Here is a 19,685-nt window from a genome sequence, read left to right as displayed (position 1 = left end):
TCACTGAATTCAATCTCCAGCTCCTTTCCTGGAGGTGGGGATTGTGGGTGGTTTAGGGAGGGAGACTGAAAGCTCCAACCCCCTACTCACAAAGTCCATTCCACTGGCAACCAGCCCCCCTCCTTAGGTTACTTAGGACCTTTCCAAAATTCGCCTCATTAGCATAACAAAAGGCAGCTCTCTTCACTTAGGAAATTTCAAGGGTTTTAATGAGCTCTGTGCCCTGAATGGGCACAAAGCCCAAATATATATTTCTTCTTATAAATCATAATATTAGAAACACTTTGTACTGAACCCTGTGCCAGGCACTGTTTTAAATGCTTACCTGAGCAAGGAAAGCCACTGAGACTCTTCTCTCCCTGCGTGCCTACCCGTGGTTGCATCCCACCTCTACCCTTTAGTCTCAGGGAGCAATTCCAAAGTTCCATGATGGGAGCTGGTCAGAGGGAGAGCCCCCTGGTTTGCTGGCAGCTTCCCTGACAAATCCCAATTCAAGTGGAGTGTCACTCTTGGGAATCAGAGGAGGAGGGCTGTGGCCACAGCACAGCCTGGGCACAGCCTTTCCTAGGCAGGCTCAGCATCCGTGATGCTCAGAGCTCTCTGCTGGGTCCTACGATGATGGCGGGAGGCCTTAGGAGAAAAATTATGAGGGTCGACAAGGAACTAGTCAGCAAAGCTGGGCTGATAAAGGGATGCAAAGAGGAGATGAGAAGAGGTCAAAGGAATTCTAGAATAAGGGGTCAGGAAATTCAGGCTCTAATGCCAGCAATAAGAATGCATAATAAATAGAGGGGCAAATTGAATGAAAGGTATAAGGTCAATGCTAAGAAACTGTTGTTACTGATGGTGGGCTGGGAAAAGCAGTGGGACTATATCTTTTGGATATTGAGCCGCATAGAATAAATTATATTCAATAAATGACTTCCCTGACAGTCTGTGTGTTTATAATAAAAACAACAATGAAGAAACGTAAGCACCTGCAGATCTGGTAATTCACCTGAGAGGCTCAAAGGACCAAGAAGGGCCAGTACAGACATGCGGGCACAGACGTGCCAACTGAAAATTGTTGCTCGCCGGCGGGTTCTACGAGGATGAAACCAACGGCCTCTGCAGTCGCTGACCTCAAACACCCCCTGAAAGGAGTTCAGGGCAGAGATCAGGAATGAGGCTCTCTGTGCCCCAGGTAGATAGTTTCAGGAGAAGATTTTATGAGCCCAATTTCTTGCATCTTCTCATATCTAGAAAAGCACTAAAATCATTAACGGTGACATCTGCTCTTCGTGACTAGCGGCAACCTTCTGCCAAAGTGTGTGCTTTGACTCCACGAACCCCCTTCACCAATATCACATATATATGACCTCCCCTCTGACCTCTTTGGAGCAGTGCGTCCAAGCTCTCTGAGAGGCTATCTCCCAGGCTATGGTCCACATTTTGCCCCAGACAACTTAACTCACAAATTTCACATTGTGCAATTTTTTTCAGTTGATAGACATCTGGGGACACGGGGGTACTCTGCTCTTAAGCACCGTATACTGCTCCTTCACAAAATGGGGACAGCAATCCTGCCACAGTAGGTTGTTATAAAGCTCTAAGAGGAAAATGCAGATAAAATGCCTGCCAGTGTGACTAGCCCAAGGGTCCTGCTCAGAAACCTTATTGCATTGCAGCTCCCTCTACCACTCTCTCGTCCACCTTATGCCTAGAGAGTGGACTACAGTGGCAGCAAGATGAGAAATGAAGACATCACCAGAGGAAGGAGGGAAAGAAAGTGGTGGGGAGAGAGGGAGGGGTGAAGAACCAGCATGAAGTAGGAGTTAGGAGCAGAGATGCTCTGGAGCCAGGCTGCCTGGGTTCCAACCTCAGGGGGGGATGCCGACACCTACCAGGTGAGGTGGAGGAGGGGACATGGGGCAAAAAGATGATAGAAACCGTGGTGGCATCACCTTGCTGCTTACTCAGCAAATTGATGCAGGAAAACCCTGGAGGAATACAAATATAAGAACGATCTGCCTACAATACACGAAGCAGTGCCGTGTTTAAAACCAAATGCTTGGGCTTCCCTGGTGGCGCAGTGGTGGAGAGTCCGCCTGCCGATGCGGGGGACGCGGGTTCGTGCCCTGGTCCGGGAAGATCCCACATGCCGCGGAGCGGCTGGGCCCGTGAGCCATGGCCGCTGAGCCTGCGCGTCCAGAGCCTGTGCTCCTCTCCGCAGCAGTGAGAGGCCCGCGTACTGCAAAAAAAACCCCAAAACCAAAAATCAAATGCTTGTTAAGAGGGAGCCAACCACCATGCATGTCCCTGAGTTGGTGTGATAAAAAATAATAGCCAACATGCCTGGAGTTCTCACTGCATGCTGAACACTCGCTATACTGACAGCTTAATGGGAATTTTCCAGTGACCCTACGAGCTAAGTAATACCATCACCCCAATTTTACAGAAATTAGGCACAGAGATGACCAGAGTCTTGCCCGGAGCCACATACTGGACTTGGCCAAACAAGCCAGTTCTGTTTTGGAGAAAGCACTGGATTCCCTACCAACTGGACATGAGCCCAGTCACCTCAGGGGTAACAGATTGGTTCTCTCCTGTTCCTCTCAGCTCCATGAGTTGAAAATTCAAAAGGTAAGAATAAAAGAAAAGAGATTGGGAAGAGACAGACCTGGGCACCCATGTCTGCTCTGTCATGGCCAGGCAGGATGCCCTTGTGCAATCTATTGTACTCCCTTTGCCTTATTTTCTTCATCTGTGAAATGTGACTATTAATTCAGCCTCACAGGAAAATCTAAGGATTTAATAAAATAATAAATGTACAAGTGACCCCATACAGGGCCTGGGTATAGTGGCTGCATCTCTCTTACTGCTATGATGCTGGCCATGAGATTTCAACTGGGGATACTAGTTATTATTTGAATGCTACTGGGGTTTTGTCTCTTCTCCCTTTGCCCACCATTAAGGAAGTTCTCATGATGGGAGTCATAACCTAAAACATTCAGCGAGAGGGAGAATTAAGTGGACAAGAGACCTGGAGGGTCAGGTTCATTGCTCTTTCGATGGTTGCATCTCCTCTGCAGCATCTCCTCTTTAGTGAGAGGCAGCTCTTTTCGTGGGATAAGGATCTGCAAAGTTGTCACATGTAACCCACTAATCACAGGTCTCTCTCTGGATGACTCAGACTTTCTGCTGAAAGAGCCCGCTTGTGACGGCTGCCCTCGGGAAGGCTCCCTCCTCAATGAAAGGGTGAGTCCAAGGCCCTTGGCTCAAAAGACAACTGCACTGCATTAAATACCAGTTGCTCTCAAACTGCTTTCTAAATCCGGCCCCGAGCGTCTCCAGTTTCACGCAGGGACGCAGAAGTGCCCCAGCACACACTTAATATCACTGTGCTGTGGGTGACCCCAGGGTGACCCCAGGGTGACCCCGAGTGACGTGTGGGCACCTCCATCCCCACCCCGGAGCCAGCACCGCAGCAGCTTCACCACGTGGAGGTCACAGCAGTGCCCTCAAGCAGATACTCTGGTCAGCTGAGAATCACAATTTTATTGGGAAATGATCATTTCAAAAAGAAAGTCCAAGTGGAAACAATTAAACTTTGGGAAAGTCAAACAAATGCAGTTAGCAAAGAAACCCCAGGCCGTGATTGGTTCTAGATGTAAAGTCTAGAGAAAACTCAGGCTGAAGTGAGTCTCCAGTTCAGAGGCAGCACGACAGAGGGAACAGAGCCCCATGTTTTCATGCGTCGTTAACAAAGACTATGTCTCGGCAACAAGGTTTGTAGGTTGTATCAAGAAAGAGCTTTTTGGTCTGTGAAAATTAAGTGAGGTGATATCGTCATTGCTAATTTTCTCTAACCATTTAGGAAGGGAAAGTTGGATAATTATCTCAGAATGGGCTGCCAGGAGGTGGCCTTGATGTTGACACAGATGAGCACCCTCAAGGGCATTGTTTTCGTGGGGTTACAGTCAGCAAGGGACCCCAAAGAACTTGGATATGAGTAAAATGAGATGCTCTCTGGATAAACTGTGAAACGGAGGCATCGTGGCTCAGAGGGGTGCCTTAGGAGGTGGAATTGGTTCCCAGCCAAGGGGACTTATTCCACTGTAACAAAACCCAAAGGACGAAAGCACCTGAAGAAAGAATGGGTGCAGACAAATCTAGCCCAGACCTTTCCCAGACGTAGCATCGTTTTAGATCAAGATATATCAGCTCTCACCACCTAAAGGCCATGAACAAGTAGTTCCCAAACATCAGCCATCCTCTGAGGTGCTGGTTAAAAATACAGATTCCCAGGCTCTGTTCCCAGAGAGTCATTGCTCTTTGGCCATCTGAGTGCTCACCAAGCCCACCTGGGGGGTTCTGAGGCAGGTGGCTTGAGGGCCACACACTGAGAAATGAGATACGTAAATGGGATGGCAGGCTGGAGTCCAGGCTCCCCTGGCAACCGGCAGACAACTTGGCTTTCTGAGATGCTCGCCCAGCAGGGAAGAACAGGCAGGTCTGATGAGTCTAGTATCTCGCTCAATAGTTAGAGATTCTCATTATGAATAAATAACCTGGCTTCTGACTTCAAGTGTGGGTCTCCTCCACTTGGTGAATCCACCCCAGATATCTTAGATTATTTTCAAATGCTTTTTCCCCCAGTACTATCCATTTTGGCATAAAGTCCTCATGATAAAATATTGTGTGCCGGGCTTCCCTGGTGGCGCAGTGGTTGAGAGTTCCACCTGCCAATGCAGGGGACATGGGTTCGTGCCCCGGTCCGGGAAGATCCCACATGCCGCGGAGCGGCTGGGCCCATGAGCCTCTCACAACAGTGAGAGGCCCGTGCACCGCAAAAAAAAAAAAAAAAAATTGTGTGCCACGATGAATAACAAGGTCCTACTATTGATATATAGCACAGGGAATGATATTCAATATCCTGGGATAAACCATAATGGAAAAGAATTTTAAAAACAATGTATATATGTGTATTGCTAGGTCACTTTGCTGTACAGCAGAAATTAACACAACGTAAATCAACTGTACTTCAATAAAATAAATAAATTAAAATTTAAAAAGAAAAAATAAAGAAAATTATGAATAACAACACTAAAAAAATTGTGTGCCAGGTGAATTAAATAATTAATTGTAAAAGGGAGAAAAATTAAAAAACAAAACAAAACGTGTGCATGTTCTTTGGTTAGGCACAGTCTCGGAAAACAAAATGTGAAACCCAGGGCAATAAAAGAATACATTAGTCGGTTTGACTACATACATATTTAAAACTTTTATAGATAGAAGATACATGACTTAAAAAAATTTAAGTGACAGAATGGGAGAAAATGTTTGCTTTTTATGTAACATTCAAGTTTAGCTAATTTAAAGTTTATCTAAAGCTTAAAGTTTAGATAATTTAATGAGTCTACAAATCAATTAAAAAAGAAAAAAAACAGCAACTGTTCTCAAAGAAAACTTGACAAGAAGCGATATTTGCATACAATAATTGGGACATGCTGATAAAAAATTACTCATTGTTTATAGGAAATTCAAATTTAACTGGTAACCTGTATTTTTTTTTTAAGTCTGGCAACCTTGAAAGGACGTGAACTTCCAATTCATAGCGTAAGAAACACTAATGATCCACAATCTTTGAAAAGATGCTTCGTATCATCATGCAGATTATAGCAAACACGTGTCATCCTTTTTTGCTCATCAGATGGGAAAACATTAAGAAAGCAATGCCCCTTGTTGACAATGCTACAAGGACATATGCACTTAATACACCGTGTGTGGAAACGCAAGCCCACAAAGATTTCTGGAAAACCTTGGCAGCCGTATACATACAAACTAAAATTAAGGTTTAATATATTTGGTAAAGTGAGAAGGGTTCTGAATGGCTCTCCTGCAAGTTCCCCCTGCAATCTGACCCCACGGTAAGGTCCCGCAGCCCAATTGCCCTCCTTATCAAGGGACCAGGCACGGTACTCGTATATCCATGTGTACTGGGGACCACTTCCCTGACAGCCTGTGGAATTACTCAAAAGACTTTGATGGGCTTCCCTGATGGTGCAGTGGTTAAGAATCCGCCTGCCAATGCAGGGGACACGGGTTTGAGCCCTGGTCTGGGAAGATTCCACATGCCGCGGAGCAACTAAGCTCGTGTGCCACAACTACTGAGCCTGCGCTCTAGAGCCCGCAGGCTACAACTACTGGGCCCGCGCGCCACAACTACTGAGGCCCACGTGCCTAGAGCCCGTGCTCCGCAACAAGAGAAGCCACCGCAATGAGAAGCCCATGCACTGCAACGAAGAGTAGCCCCCGCTCACCGCAACTAGAGAAAGCCCGCGCGCAGCAACAAAGACTCAATGCAGCAAAAAAAAAAAAAGACTCTGAAAAAGAATAGATACATATATATACATAACTGAATCATTTTGCTGTACATCTGAAACTAATACAACATTGTTAATCAACTATGTTCCAGTATAAAATAAACATTTACAAAAAAAGAGAGCAGGGGACCTCGTCTCATTCATCATCATTGCCACCCAAGCAGTTAGCACTGTGCCCAGAACACAATAGGTACCAAATGAAAGTTTGTTAAATAAAAACTAATAAGTCAATCACATCATCCCCTAGGAACCAGGAGGTACCCCATCCTTCTACTAGTTCCTCCCGCAGTCCCTGATAGCTCACTCAGTTCCCCAGTGCAGCACCCATGTGGCCCGGCATGGTGTGCGGTGGCCTCCTACCCCGGGCTGTGAGTATAGGTGACGAACACACTTGTCATTAGTCTTATCTGTTTAGCATTGGTGTCACTCTATAACCTTCTGGTGGGAATCCCTCCTTCATCATTTGAATGAAGAGGAGGGGATTATAGCAGCATCTCTCAAATTTTTAAGTATACCTACTTTTAACCCAAAAATTTCACTTCCAAGAATATATCCTATAAAAAGACTCACAAGTACGAAAAGAGATGCATGCAGACACAAGAATACTTATCGCAACACTGTTTTTTAAAGTGAAAACTTGACAACCACCTGAATATTCACCCATCAGGAACTGGTTAAATAAAGCTTTATAAACGTAATCTATGAAATACTCTGCAACAGTGGAAAAGACCTAGAAAGAAGTCCAAGATTTGTTACCTCTAAGCAGTACCTATGACTTAATGCCACCCACTTTATGTAGAATGATGTATCAATACATCTATATCTGCGTACGTACATGCATGTGTCCATGATAAAAATAGGGAGAGAAAGGCAAACTGGATCCAAGGGGGAGGGAAGAGGGTCAGGCGGAGGCTTTTGTGTTTTATGCTGTACGATTCTGTACTATTTAAGTCTTTTACACTGAAAATGCATTCTAGTATTCCTTATGTGACGTGATATAAATGTAAGAATAAGAAAAGTACATCAAAATTTATATAAAATCACATAGACTAACTCCTGGTGACGGTTTGCAGTAATGTAAGGAAACTGGGCAATGCGGCAGCCAATCAGGAAGAGTTCAGCGCCTCTAGCCAAAGTCATCTCTGGGCCTTAATGCTCTGCGCTGATCTGGCCTGTAAACGCTTCTCGGCCTCTCTCTGGAAGGACTCCTAAGCAAAGCTGCTCTGTCACATTCTCCGTGGGAGTCACGGAATTGAGACTGATATACAAGCCAATGCATTTGTGCAAATCCTCCGTCATCTCTCTCCCTACCCCTACCTTTTATTTAACTTCATCATCTAAAACAGAGCTTAAAAAGAAAGCATATAAAGGGAAGGAGGGTGAGGTCCCGTGACTGAGAGAAAATAAGACACAGGTACTGCTTGTCCTAGTGCGAAAGCCCAGAAGGGCCTTAAACCCAGAAGAGCCTTAGACCCAGAAGAGCCTTTAGCCACAGTTTCTGCTTGCTCAATGAAACACCGAATTCGCTAAAGAATCATGCTTCCTCTCTCCTGCTTCTCCTTTAAAGAAGCCAGTGGATGGCAAGCAGTGTAGTGAGTAAGCGTGGCCACTGTGCAGATGCCAAGGGCAGTGGCCAGACCTGGGGCCACGCTGCCCTGGCCCATCTCTGTCCTGCTGAGGCCCAGGCCTGCCTGGCCTTCTCCACCCGCCAGGCCCCTTGCCTCCCTGGGGACGGTGGGGGGCCGCATCTCACCACGCTGATGCCGTCGTTGAGGAGCGCCTCCCCAAAGATCATCATGTACAGCTGCTGATTCACCCGCGCCTCTTCGAACACGGCCAGCACGGCCACGGGGTCCACAGCCGAGATCAGGCTCCCAAACAGCAGGTTATGAAGCAGGTTGACGTCGCTCAGGCCAAAGGCCTGGACCTGGCAGACGAGGTAGAGCGAGAGGCCAATGCCGAAGGCATTGATCAGGGCCCCCAGCCCCGCCCACCACAGGATGGATCCGATGTTCTCGAAGAAGGGCCGGGTGGGCATGAAGTACCCGCCCTCCAGGACGATGGGCGGGAGGAGGTACAGGAAGTAGATGCTCGAGTCCATGACCGGAGGTGACTTGTGGTCGGTGCCGAAGATGATGGCGCCCACCAGGGCCCCCACCAGGATGAGCAGGCAGCTCTCAGGCATGAGGCCCGGCAGCCGGTGGGAGAGGTGGAAGCCTGCGGAGAGCGGAGAACACGTTTAGATGTCGGCAAATGACCCGGCTCTGGCCCCCGGGACGCCAGGGGAGGGGTGTGCGAGAGGCCTTTCAAAGCCACACAGGTGGCGGCCTCTCCGGGCCCAGCCTCAGCACCCATCTGCAGCAGGAGCTGCACGTGTGGCTGCAGCTTGGTGTGAGGAAGTGCTTTCCGTGCTCAGGGCAGGTGCCAGCATCTTCTCAGCCAGCCGTGCCCTCCTGTTTTCCCCATCCTGAGGGATCTGAGCAGTGGAACTCTTCTGCTCTCATGCAAAACCCACCTTTGAAGCTCCCGCAAGAGTCTGTCACAGTGACGTAAACCCCAGCTTCTTCCAAACTTACCTCACCTCACTTCCTTCTCCACCACAAACAAATGAATACACATGAAAAGTCTTTATTTTGTTTCCTTTATTTAACCAATGACATTGCCACCCAGTCAGCCACTTGAGAGGAAATCAAGTCCCATTCTTATGGGGACCCCGTCACCTTTGCCCCTTCGTGCAATTGGCAACCTATTTCATCAGTGATGTCTCCCACTAGCTGCCCCGGAAGTCCGTCTCCTTCTGTCCACTCCTGCAGCCACTGCCTTCACTGAGGACCGCCCCACTTCTCATCCTACTTACTGCGGTGTCTTCCTGATCTCCTCCCTCTCCCTCCCCCTCCCGGTCTATTCCACATCCTGCTGCCAGAGGACTATTCTACACCACGTTATCTGATTGTTCAATTCCCCACCTAAGACTCCACGCAAAGCATCTCATGGAATTTAAACTGAGAATATTTGTTAAGCATCCCTGTGACAAGAACAACCCACTGTAAGTCCTGGGAGGGGGAGGGACCAAACATGTTTTCTACAATTCCAGCTACTGATGAAATTTTATAAACGTTCTTAATAAGAAGATAAAGCCAACATAATGTATAAGTATACAGAGAAGTGTATATTGAATATATCAACAAATATGACAAGAGATCCAGGCACAGCAGGCCACCTGGGGCTCTCCCCGAGTCCGTATCCCACACACCCTGCACTGTCTTCATGCATCCTACCTTATAGCCAAGCTCACGCCTTTTCATCCTGGAGGCCTCCTTTCTTGTCTTGACGTATTATTATCGTTGCCTGCATTGTCCTTCTCTCCACCTTATTTTGGTCCTCTGCTCAATCCTTGAGGCTAAGCTTTCCCCAATCTCTTCCCAAGGGAATAATATGTCCTCCTTTGAATTATTGTAACATTTTGTCTGTACCTGTTCAACAACAATCCCTTTCTACCATTTTTGGTCCATGACTTTTCTCCCCTACTAATCTCTAAACTCCTCCAACTCAGGCAGGATGGTACACATCCTTATATCTCCCCAAAGCGCTTAGCAAGATGTCTTGTCCATAACAGCATGTCTAATTGCTCAAAGAATCTTTCTTAAGTGTATAAATGAGTGAATGAACAGGTCAGCTGTTCATCAGAGAAGCTCTTGCATGGGAAGGAGAAGTTGAACAGGTTTTGGAGAATGAGTGGGACTTACATAGTTGGACAACAGAGGGAAGGCATTTTAGGAGGGGAGAACTCCAGGAAAAAGAGGGCAGAGACAGGGATGGCCCAGCCAGATAGTTTTGACGTTCACCAAGGAGATTCATCTGGCCAGAGCAAATTTTAATTGGGAAGAGTACTGATTTTTAAAAACAAATTTTATTGGAGTATAGTTGCTTTACAATGCTGTGTTAGTTTCTGCTGTACAGCAAAGTGAATCAGTTATACGTATACATATATCCCCTCATTTTTGGATTTCCTTCCCATGTAGGTCACCACAGAGCATTGAGTAGAGCTCCCTGCACTATACAGTAGGTTCTCATTAGTTATCTATTTTATACATAATAACAATAGTGTATATATATCAATCCCAATCTCCCAATTCCTCCCAACCCCCCTTCCTCCTTGGTATCGTACATTTTCTCTATGTCTGTGTCTCTATTTCTGTTTTGTAAATAAGATCATCTATACCATTTTTTTCAGATTCCACATATATGCATTAATATATGATATTTGTTTTTCTCTTTCTGACTTACTTCACTCTGTATGACAGACTCTAGGTCCATCCATGTCTCTATAAATGACTCGATTTCATTCCTTTTCATGGCTGAGTAATATTCCATTGCATATATGTACCACATCTTCTTTATCCATTCCTCTGTTGATGGACATTTAGGTTGTTTCCATATCCTGGCTATTGGAAGTGTACTAATTTTGACCAAAAAATGGAGGGCCTGAAATTCAAGGCTAAGGACGTAGGCTCCCTCCCATAGGTGTTGGGGCCATGGAATGTCTCCTTAGGAAGTTTTAGGTTCAGCCATCCAAAAACACGTGGGTTTCCCTCACCACAGCTTTGAACTGCTCTATCCACCATCAGCAGGCAGGTTAATACAATGGAGTATCAAGAGACATTATTCCAAACCACAGAGCCCGCTGGCTTCAAGATCAGCTTAAGGCCTCCTTCTAAAGTCCTGCTCTGTCCATTTCCTAATAACAGCTTCCTTCTTCTCCTCTCTCCTCCTCCTTCTTCAGTTAGTGCCCATTTTAACCACACTTAACTTTTTAAATATGTAAAGTAGGCGGAAGAGCCCATAGTGTAATTTTCTCAGGCCCTGTGTCTCCCGAGCCTGGTCCTGCTTCCAGGGATCTAGTTTCCTGAAATGGATCCAATGTCACCTGCCTGAAGCCGGGTTGCATCTACACAGTGATAGCAGGAAGAGGGTTTAACCTGTAAGCAGGGCCCTTTAAGGGAAATGCTATGTGAATTTCACATTTCAAAATTCTTCTCCCCTTCCATAATGGACAATAGAGTCAGTCACTTTGAGGTTTTAGTTCCCTGGCCTGAAACTTAAAAGGCCGCGAATGACAAAGTCCAGCCTGAAAGTCAAAGATGGCCCTATCTGAGCACCTGTTAGGCAGCGCTAGATTCACCCATCTTCCCCCTTGAGGCTGGGGACCACAATCATTCCTACACCTTGCCTGGGTGCTCAATAAATGTGTCTTGATAGAATGACGGAATAAAAGAACACTAGCGATTATTAATTATATTTTGATTCAAGATTTATAATATAGAATCTAAAAAAGCGATACGGTTTCCTTAAGTGTTCAAGTTTTATGCCATTATTATTATTTTTTTTGCCCTAGGTGAACAAGCTACCATATAGAAAGCTACAAGACCAGTACTTGCATCACAGTATATATTCAGTAAATCTGACCTTCTTTTCATGTACAATATAAAAATAATCTGAATTCTTAAAGGCCAGTAAAAATGAAATTGTGCTTGAATAAGCATGATCCAACTGATAACCTACTTCAGTTATTTTCTTTTTCTAAAGTATGTTGAGTTGCAACCACATGAACATCAAGAACGTTTAAACAGCAATTCTATGAACAATAGGGTCCTTACAGGACTCTGAACTTGTAGATGTAGTCTGGGCACACACAACACCTCTAAAGGACAACCTGTGTCTTATGCTAACATAAAACATATACTTTGCGCCTTGAGATGTTCACTGATATAGAATAGAAGCCTCTTTTCCATTAGAAAATTCTTATTTGTACCAAAAAGAGATCTCAGCAATAATTTCACAGATGAACGAACTGAGACGAAGAAAGACAGAGCTAGTCAGTGGAATCAGCTAGTTACCTGATTCCAGACCAACTTCACCCATTACTGTGAAAAGGAAGGGAGTGGGTGGGGTCAGAATCTCTGGCCTTTTGACAAAGGAAAACGCAAGATCACATAAGACCAACTTGAACGTTCTCAGTATCCACGTGGTTGCATGACAGGTGTTAGACCCCTAGCTCTGAACTGAGAATACCATCTCTTTGGAAACCCATTTTTACTTGAGCCCTTCTCAGAAATAATGTGCAACCCTCTGTGTCATTTAGTCATTTGATAAATTGCACAAGAGTTCTTCAAACTAAGAATTTCATTCTATCTTCACATCTTATGAGCTCAAAATGGACAGCAGTTATGACGGGCACCTAATGAATATGCCAGCACCCCCCAACATCCATGGGCAGGGAGTTAGATGAGAAGACAGAGCCCAGTATCCTGATGCCAAGGAGCTAACTGCCCGATTTCATGGCTCACCCCATATTTCACAGCTGTTCCAGAGGAAACATATAAACAAGCTCTAACATGATTCATAGGGTCTATTTCAATGAGGCAATCTTATCTACTCAAATAACAAAGTTAATAACTAAAGCAAAGGACACATTATTCTTGACAATTAAGATATTCGTATTAGTTTCCCACTCTGAAATAAGCTGTTTCTAAGGAGACAAGGGGGTGAACTTGGAAATTAAATGGTCACAGAGTGGAAACCATCACTTTGGTTTGGGCACAAAGAACCCTGGTTTGAATTTCATCTATTAACTTGAATCCACTTTATGTCACAGAGGAAACCAGGGGTGCTTCACTGGTTCCATTCGACTCAGGTGTAAACAAAGATTTTGCTGACAGATACCATCTCTATCCCACCACATCCCATCCCTGAGTGATACGAGTTGCTTCTGGTTGCCTTGTTTCTTGCTTTCTGTCAACTTTCAAGGAGCACATGCCACTTTTAAAGAATAAACAATGCGCGTCGTTGATGAAGCCCATGGTTCCATGGCCAAGAATGAAAGAAGCACATTTTACAGAAGAATCATTCTATGGTTCCAGAAATTTCCAACGGGCGTCATTCCAAGCGCGACATGTTTTACTCTGTATTTCTTAAAGCATAGAACTCGAGATTTTTTGATGCCCAATAATGTCACATCGTTGTTACCCTGAAAGGAGAGGAAATCAAAAGAACCGAGAGCGCAAATGTAGGTTCTTAAATTTCAAAACGCAACCTGAGGTATTAAATGGCTTGACAAAAATCAGTTATGACTTTCCCTTGACTCAGGAATAGAATTTTTTATGTAACAGCAGCAAGAGTTAAAATCCACTTAATTCACCATCCACAAGGCATTTTCACACACCTTATCTCACGTGGAAAACAACTCCCAAAACCAGGTAGATGTTTGGGGCCTTACCTATTTTTGCAAGGGATGCTAGGAGGATCCAGAGGGTGACCTCGTAAGGAATTTGCACATAGTCGTAATCCAGTGCGAAAACAGATACCGTCTCAACTGGCTCAGAGCCGGCAGCAGCAAACCGAACATCAGGCTCATGCTGGGGAGAGGCATTTGTGGATTCATTCAAATCAGAAGATGCTCCACCACACTTGAGGGCCACCAGGAAGAACAACCAATTCCAAGGACCGAAAGGCACAAGCATCTGCAAACCCATGCTGTGGGCTTCTCTCACTGTGTGTGCCTTCGTGCGCTGCGCTTCTGAAGTGAGGAGGGTTTCCAGAGAGCGGCAGCATCTACCTGGGTCACAGGTGAAACACGCACAGTCCGTGGGTCATTCCGGGAAGAGTCCGAGCACGTCATTGAGTTCTGAGTATAGATATTTTCAAAATCGCCTTTAAAGTAGTTGTGTTCAGGCAACTCAGCCTCTGGCCCAAATGCATCTAGTCATTCAATAGACTTGAGAAAGCCCAGGGAACTACCTGTGCGACCTTCATCCGATCGTGATTTGAAGAGCAATCTATGAAGCAAAAATACTTCTTCATTCAAAGCTGTTTCCTCACCTCACTGCACACTGGTTTCGCTTTGTGAGTGAAAATTAAAAAGGGCACCACGGTGCTCATTCCAGATGTCACTAGAGCCCTTCTAACCAGGAAGAGAATTCTTCCCTCTTTTCCAGATCCTAGAAAAGGAGCTACCTGTTCTGCACCCCGTCCTTATCTCCTCCCCCTGCTACCTCACTTGTTTTGAATGGCCGAGGCTGCAGGTAGCTCTTGAAAAACACTTAATTATTTGCTTAGATATGACTTTTGTAATGAAATGCTTTCCCTGAGTTCTCTGGCGGGGGTTACACTGCTGACACCTAGTGGGCGGCCACAATACTACACCTTGACCGGTTCAAGGATGAATGACCGCGTAATTCTCATCCAAACCAGGGCATTTCTGAAAGTACAGGAGACCTATTAATAATCATACCAGACCACAGCTGGAAACCAGAACAGTGCTGGAAAACTGTGTCATGTGGTCACTGTAAAAGAGGAACGAGGGGCTTCTCTGGTGGCGCAGTGGTTGAGAGTCCGCCTGCCGATGCAGGGGACACGGGTTCGTGCCCCGGTCTGGGAAGATCCCACATGCCGCGGAGCGACTAGGCCCGTGAGCCATGGCCGCTGAGCCTGCGTGTCCGGAGCCTGTGCTCCGCAACGGGAGAGGCCACAGCGGTGAGAGGCCCGCGTACCGCAAAAAAAAAAAAAAAAAAAAAAAATAGAGGAAGGAGGAGGCGGCCGCATAGAATATGTCTGGACAGTAATTCAAAACACGAAGCTCTAGCGCTCCATAAACTTTACACAGTATTAAAAAAAAGAACAAGCAGAGGAACAAGCTCCATGAAATATCTCTAAAAACCAGTTTTGAAAAATTCTGTGGCACATCCAAACTTTTCATTTTAAAGAATCGTGTTATTACGGCCTATTTGTTCAAAAGAAGCAGAATAACGGACTGTTTGTGGAATAATTTTGAGATGCATGCCATGAATCTATTCCTATTTCCTCTACATCTGGCCAGATGACTGTAGCCAAGTCACTTACCTTTCAAAGCGTCCTTGTCTAAAAAGAGGGAACGGAATAATATCTATCTCACCGAGTGGCTAGGATCATTAAATGAGATAAAGCAAGTAAAGTATCTGGCATGTAACTGATGCTTAATAAATGTTAGTTTCTGTTATTAATCACATCTGTTATTCTATCTGAGGATAAGAATTCTGTTGCAATGATGAACAATGCTCAACAGAGAATGAGAATTATTATTCATAATCCATAGACTATCTCAACACCTATTCCATATCAACCTGCAGGGTGATTTGCATCTTTTTTCTTCATTCATATTAGTGCATGTAGATGGTTCCCACTTCAGCCCCACACTCATCGAAGATCATGGAAAATTGAGGTGGAAAATGTTGAGGAAAGCTAGCTTCTAGACGTAACTTCTTAGTAAGGCAATAGAATTAAAAGCTCACATTTGGATTTTTTTTCTTCTCTTTCCTTCACACTTTGCCTCTAAAATTGACCAGATCCAGTCACTAAAACGAGACTATCAGGTGAACCACAGATGATGACTACACTGGGTCAATTTTTTTTTTTCAGAAAAAGTTACATGAATAGCCTTGTGATGGACAACTTCTTTAAAATAGATATTTTATCTTTTTATTTGAATTTTATTTTATGTTTCTTCTAAAAAGAAATGAGAGAGAGAGAGCGTTTCCCATGGTGCTCTGTGGAAAGACCAAAACTAAGCACTAGGAAGCCTCTGTCCTCAGGCATTAATTATCTGACTGACTTTGAGAAAGTCACTTTACCTGTTTAAGCCTGAATTTTGTCGTCTCTACAATGAAGATGCTATACCAGGTATCCTTTTCCTGCTCTAAATTTCTGAATCTTTGTGAATACACGACAACATGTTTTCATCAATTGATAGCTGATGGTGTCAGATAAGTGATGCCACTATAGGGAGGGTAATAGAAGAAAAACTAGAATTCTGTGGCGTCCTGCTATCTTCTTCCAGGGTGAGGTTTCCTCGTCAACCTGGTCAACTCTTGGTATCACTTCCACCCATGCAGCAGTACTTTCACACAGCTGCCTGAATGTTCCTTCTAAAGTGCCTTCTTCATCCGGGTTCCCTACAAAACAGTGTACGACAAAGATTACATGAATTCTGTAAACCAAAGGCAGCAAGAGTAAGAGAAAAAGGGAAGCAAGGGAAAGGCACTTTCAGAATGATAGCATGAGAGCCCTGGAGGCTCTCCCTCGTGGGAAAACCATCACTGGTGAGAACTGTTAAAAATTAAACAAAAAAAAAACAACCATTCAGTCTCTGGAAATGGTACTGAGAGCGTACAGCAATTGAAGACAATCTTCTAAATATTGGTAAAACCTGCAAGAGTCTGTGTCCTGGACTGTTTCCCTCTCCTACTTCCCAGTTCAGTGTGAGGAAAACTCTACTCTGGGTGGGCACAGCCGAGAGGATGGGGCTCCCTTGTAACCCCAGCTCCCTGTCCAGGGCTACAGTTTCTACCCAGAAAATCAGGCTGTCGGTATTTGTCATCAACGCCCCTTCCTCGTCCCAAGAAGTGTGTTGCACAAGCTCTACTGCGGGCAAGTATGGCTGAGAGATCGCCTCTTCTAGAAACCCCTACTCGCAGGCTTGCAAGTCTACCCCAGGCATGGCAGGCCAAGAATAAAGGGCCCCAAACCCTCTCGCCCTGTCTGGCTCATAGGGCTGAGTTTCTGTGCAAAGGGAGACAAGCCGAGAAGAGTTGGAGCTACTGCCCCTGTTCAGCACCCGATTCATAAAGCAGGAGCGTCTCTCTAAGAGAAGCAGGTTGCTGTTCCTGTATCCCTTTTCGGAGCAGTGGAATGGAGGTTCTGTTAAAGTGGGAGGCAGCCCCTAGAACAGAGAACTCCATAAGTACCACTAAGGGAACTTGCTTTATTTGGAACAGAGTGTAGGGAAGTTCAAGCCTAAGGGCACTGTCAAAAACAATGGACGTTTAGGTAGTGAGCAAGTAGGAAGAGCTGGTTGCTCCATGGTATCTATACACGAAAGGGTAGACCGGTGAAGAGCCATTGTGGGGTCAGAGAAGTGTCAAAGACTGGCCTCAAAGTTTACTCCTGTGAAAATTACCCTGCACTTTAACTGAAACAGACTGTGGAGCAATTTCTGACCCAAGGCATGTAGAGAACAGTAGATCATTCAGCTAGCAATTACTGGGTGTGGAGTGATATCAACAGACACAGCAGACCAGATAGAAGCTTCACTGGGAGATCAGTGAGAGCAAAAGAGAACCCTGGTTTCACTGTCATCCTGGGTGAGAGAGGAAGAGGTCAAGGGGATTATGAGAATGGCCAAGGCTCTACCGACTGAAGGCAGCATTAGTGTCTGCGTAGAGAAATAGACTTTACTGAAATAGTTCATCCAAGTTGCTAAACAAATAAATGAGCAGATAATCAAACAACAACAAAACCTGGAGGTAGGGGAGGGGGAGAATCAGTATCAAGAATTACTACAAAGTTATTTAAAATGTCCAGTTGTTAACAACAATAATAAAAATGATACTCTATGCTGTCTACAGAAGATAGAGTTTTAGATTCAAAGATACAAGTAGATTGACTGTAAAAGGGTTAAAAATGGTACACCATGCAAGCAGTTGGTAAGAGAGCCAGAGTGGCTATACAAATACCAGACAAAATAAGCGTGAAGATTGAAAAAATGTTACTAGAGATAAAGAGGGACATTTTATAAAAATAAAAAGGTCAGTTCATCAAGAGGATATAGCAATTATAAACCTAACCTGTATCAAGTGGGATTAATCCCAGGAATGCAAGCTGTTTTAACATACAAATGTCATTTAATATAATACATCATCTCAATAAAGGACAAAGCCACATGGCCATCTCAATAGACCAGGCAAAGGCATTTGACAAAATCTAACACTGATTTTAAGAATATTCAACAAACTATGAATAAAAGGGAACTTCCTCAATATGATAAAGGGCATCTATAAAAAATCTGCAGCCAACATCATTCTTAATAATGAAGACTAACTGAATTCCTCATAAGATCAGAAACCAGATAAGAATGTCCAATCTTGTCACTTCTGTTCAGCATTCTAGTAGAGGTTCTAGCCAGGGCAATGGACAAATGAAGGATGTCAAAGTGGGAAGGGGAAAAGTAAAACTATCTTTATTTACATATGACATGACCTCTTATATAGAAAATCCTAAATAATTGACTAAAATACTGTTAGATCTAATATAGATGTTTAGCAAATTTGCAAGACATGACACATACCAAAGTAAATTGTATTTTACAGTAAAATGAACACAACGAACTAAAATTGAAAAGGCAATGCCATTTACAATAACATCAAAAACTAAAAGTATTAAGAATACTCTCAATAAAAGAGATGTAAAACTTGTATTCTGAAAAACAAAGTGTTGGAAGCAGTCAGAGAAGATTTAAATGTAGAAGTCTTCTTATCTGTGGAAGATACATTCCAAGACCTGCACTGGATCCTGAAACAGCCGATGGTACCTAACCCTATATATACTGCGTTTTTATCCTTACACACCTACTTATGATAAAGTTAACTTATAAATTAGGCACAGTAAGAGATTAACAACAATAACTAATAATAAAATAGAACAATTATAACAATATAATGTAATAAAAGTTATGTGAATGTGGTCTCTCTCAAAATATCTTATTGTACAATTTAATGCCTTTTTCCCTCTTAACTAAGCACTTTTACAGTTTGAGGTGTGACAGCAAAAGTAGGACAAATTTCTTTTTCCTTCTTCATAATTTCACAGATAGAAGGTTCATTTTTACTGTAGGTCTTAGCCACTTCAGTATATGATTTTTTTTTTCCTTTCTTATTAAGTTGAGAACTTTCACCTTTTCACTTAAAGGAAGAACTTTATGGCTTCTCTTTAGCATATCTGAATTGCCAGCATCACTATTCTTGCGCTTTGGAGTCACTGTTAAGCAAAATAAGGGTTACCTGAGCACAATCACTGTATGCAATACCAGGACGATCAATCCGATAACCTAGACAAGGCTACTTAGTGACCAACAGCAGGATATATATACTGGAAGAAAGGATGATTCACTTCCTGAGCTGGATGGAGCAGGACACAACTCAAGATTTCTTCACGCTACTTACAACGGTGCTCAATTTAAAACGTATGAATTGTTTATTTCTGGAATTTTCCACTTAATAGTTTTGGACCAAGGTTGACCAAGGGTAACAAAAACCACAGAAAGGAAAACCACAGATAAGGAGGGAAAGACCGCGTTGTTCATGGGTCAAAAGACAATATTGTTAACATGGCAATACTCCCCCAAATGATCTACAGATTCAACACAATCTCTATCAAAATCCTAGGTGTCTTTTTTCTATTTTAGAAATTGACAAACTGGTCCTGAAATTCATATGGAATGTGCCTATAAGA

The 19,685-nt window shown here is 44.1% G+C and overlaps 1 protein-coding gene across 1 annotated transcript in view; it reads right to left on the bottom strand.

The window, feature by feature from the left end:
- SLC9A4 (solute carrier family 9 member A4) overlaps nt 1-13,897 on the bottom strand; it is a gene marked incomplete at its 5' end in the record, with an annotated part of 57,428 nt that extends 43,531 nt beyond the window's left edge. The window contains 2 exons of the mRNA XM_082672467.1: nt 8,119-8,582; nt 13,642-13,897. Coding sequence (XP_082528593.1) covers nt 8,119-8,582; nt 13,642-13,897 — 720 coding nt within the window. The remainder of the gene's footprint in view (nt 1-8,118; nt 8,583-13,641) is intronic.
- Nucleotides 13,898-19,685: the final 5,788 nt, after the last annotated feature.

This window comes from Grampus griseus (genome assembly GCF_964374135.1).
Source record: "Grampus griseus genome assembly, chromosome: 15".
Lineage (NCBI taxonomy): Eukaryota > Metazoa > Chordata > Mammalia > Artiodactyla > Delphinidae > Grampus > Grampus griseus.
The sequence above is the reverse complement of the archived record's forward strand: the minus strand, read 5'-3'. Positions and strand labels throughout refer to the sequence as shown.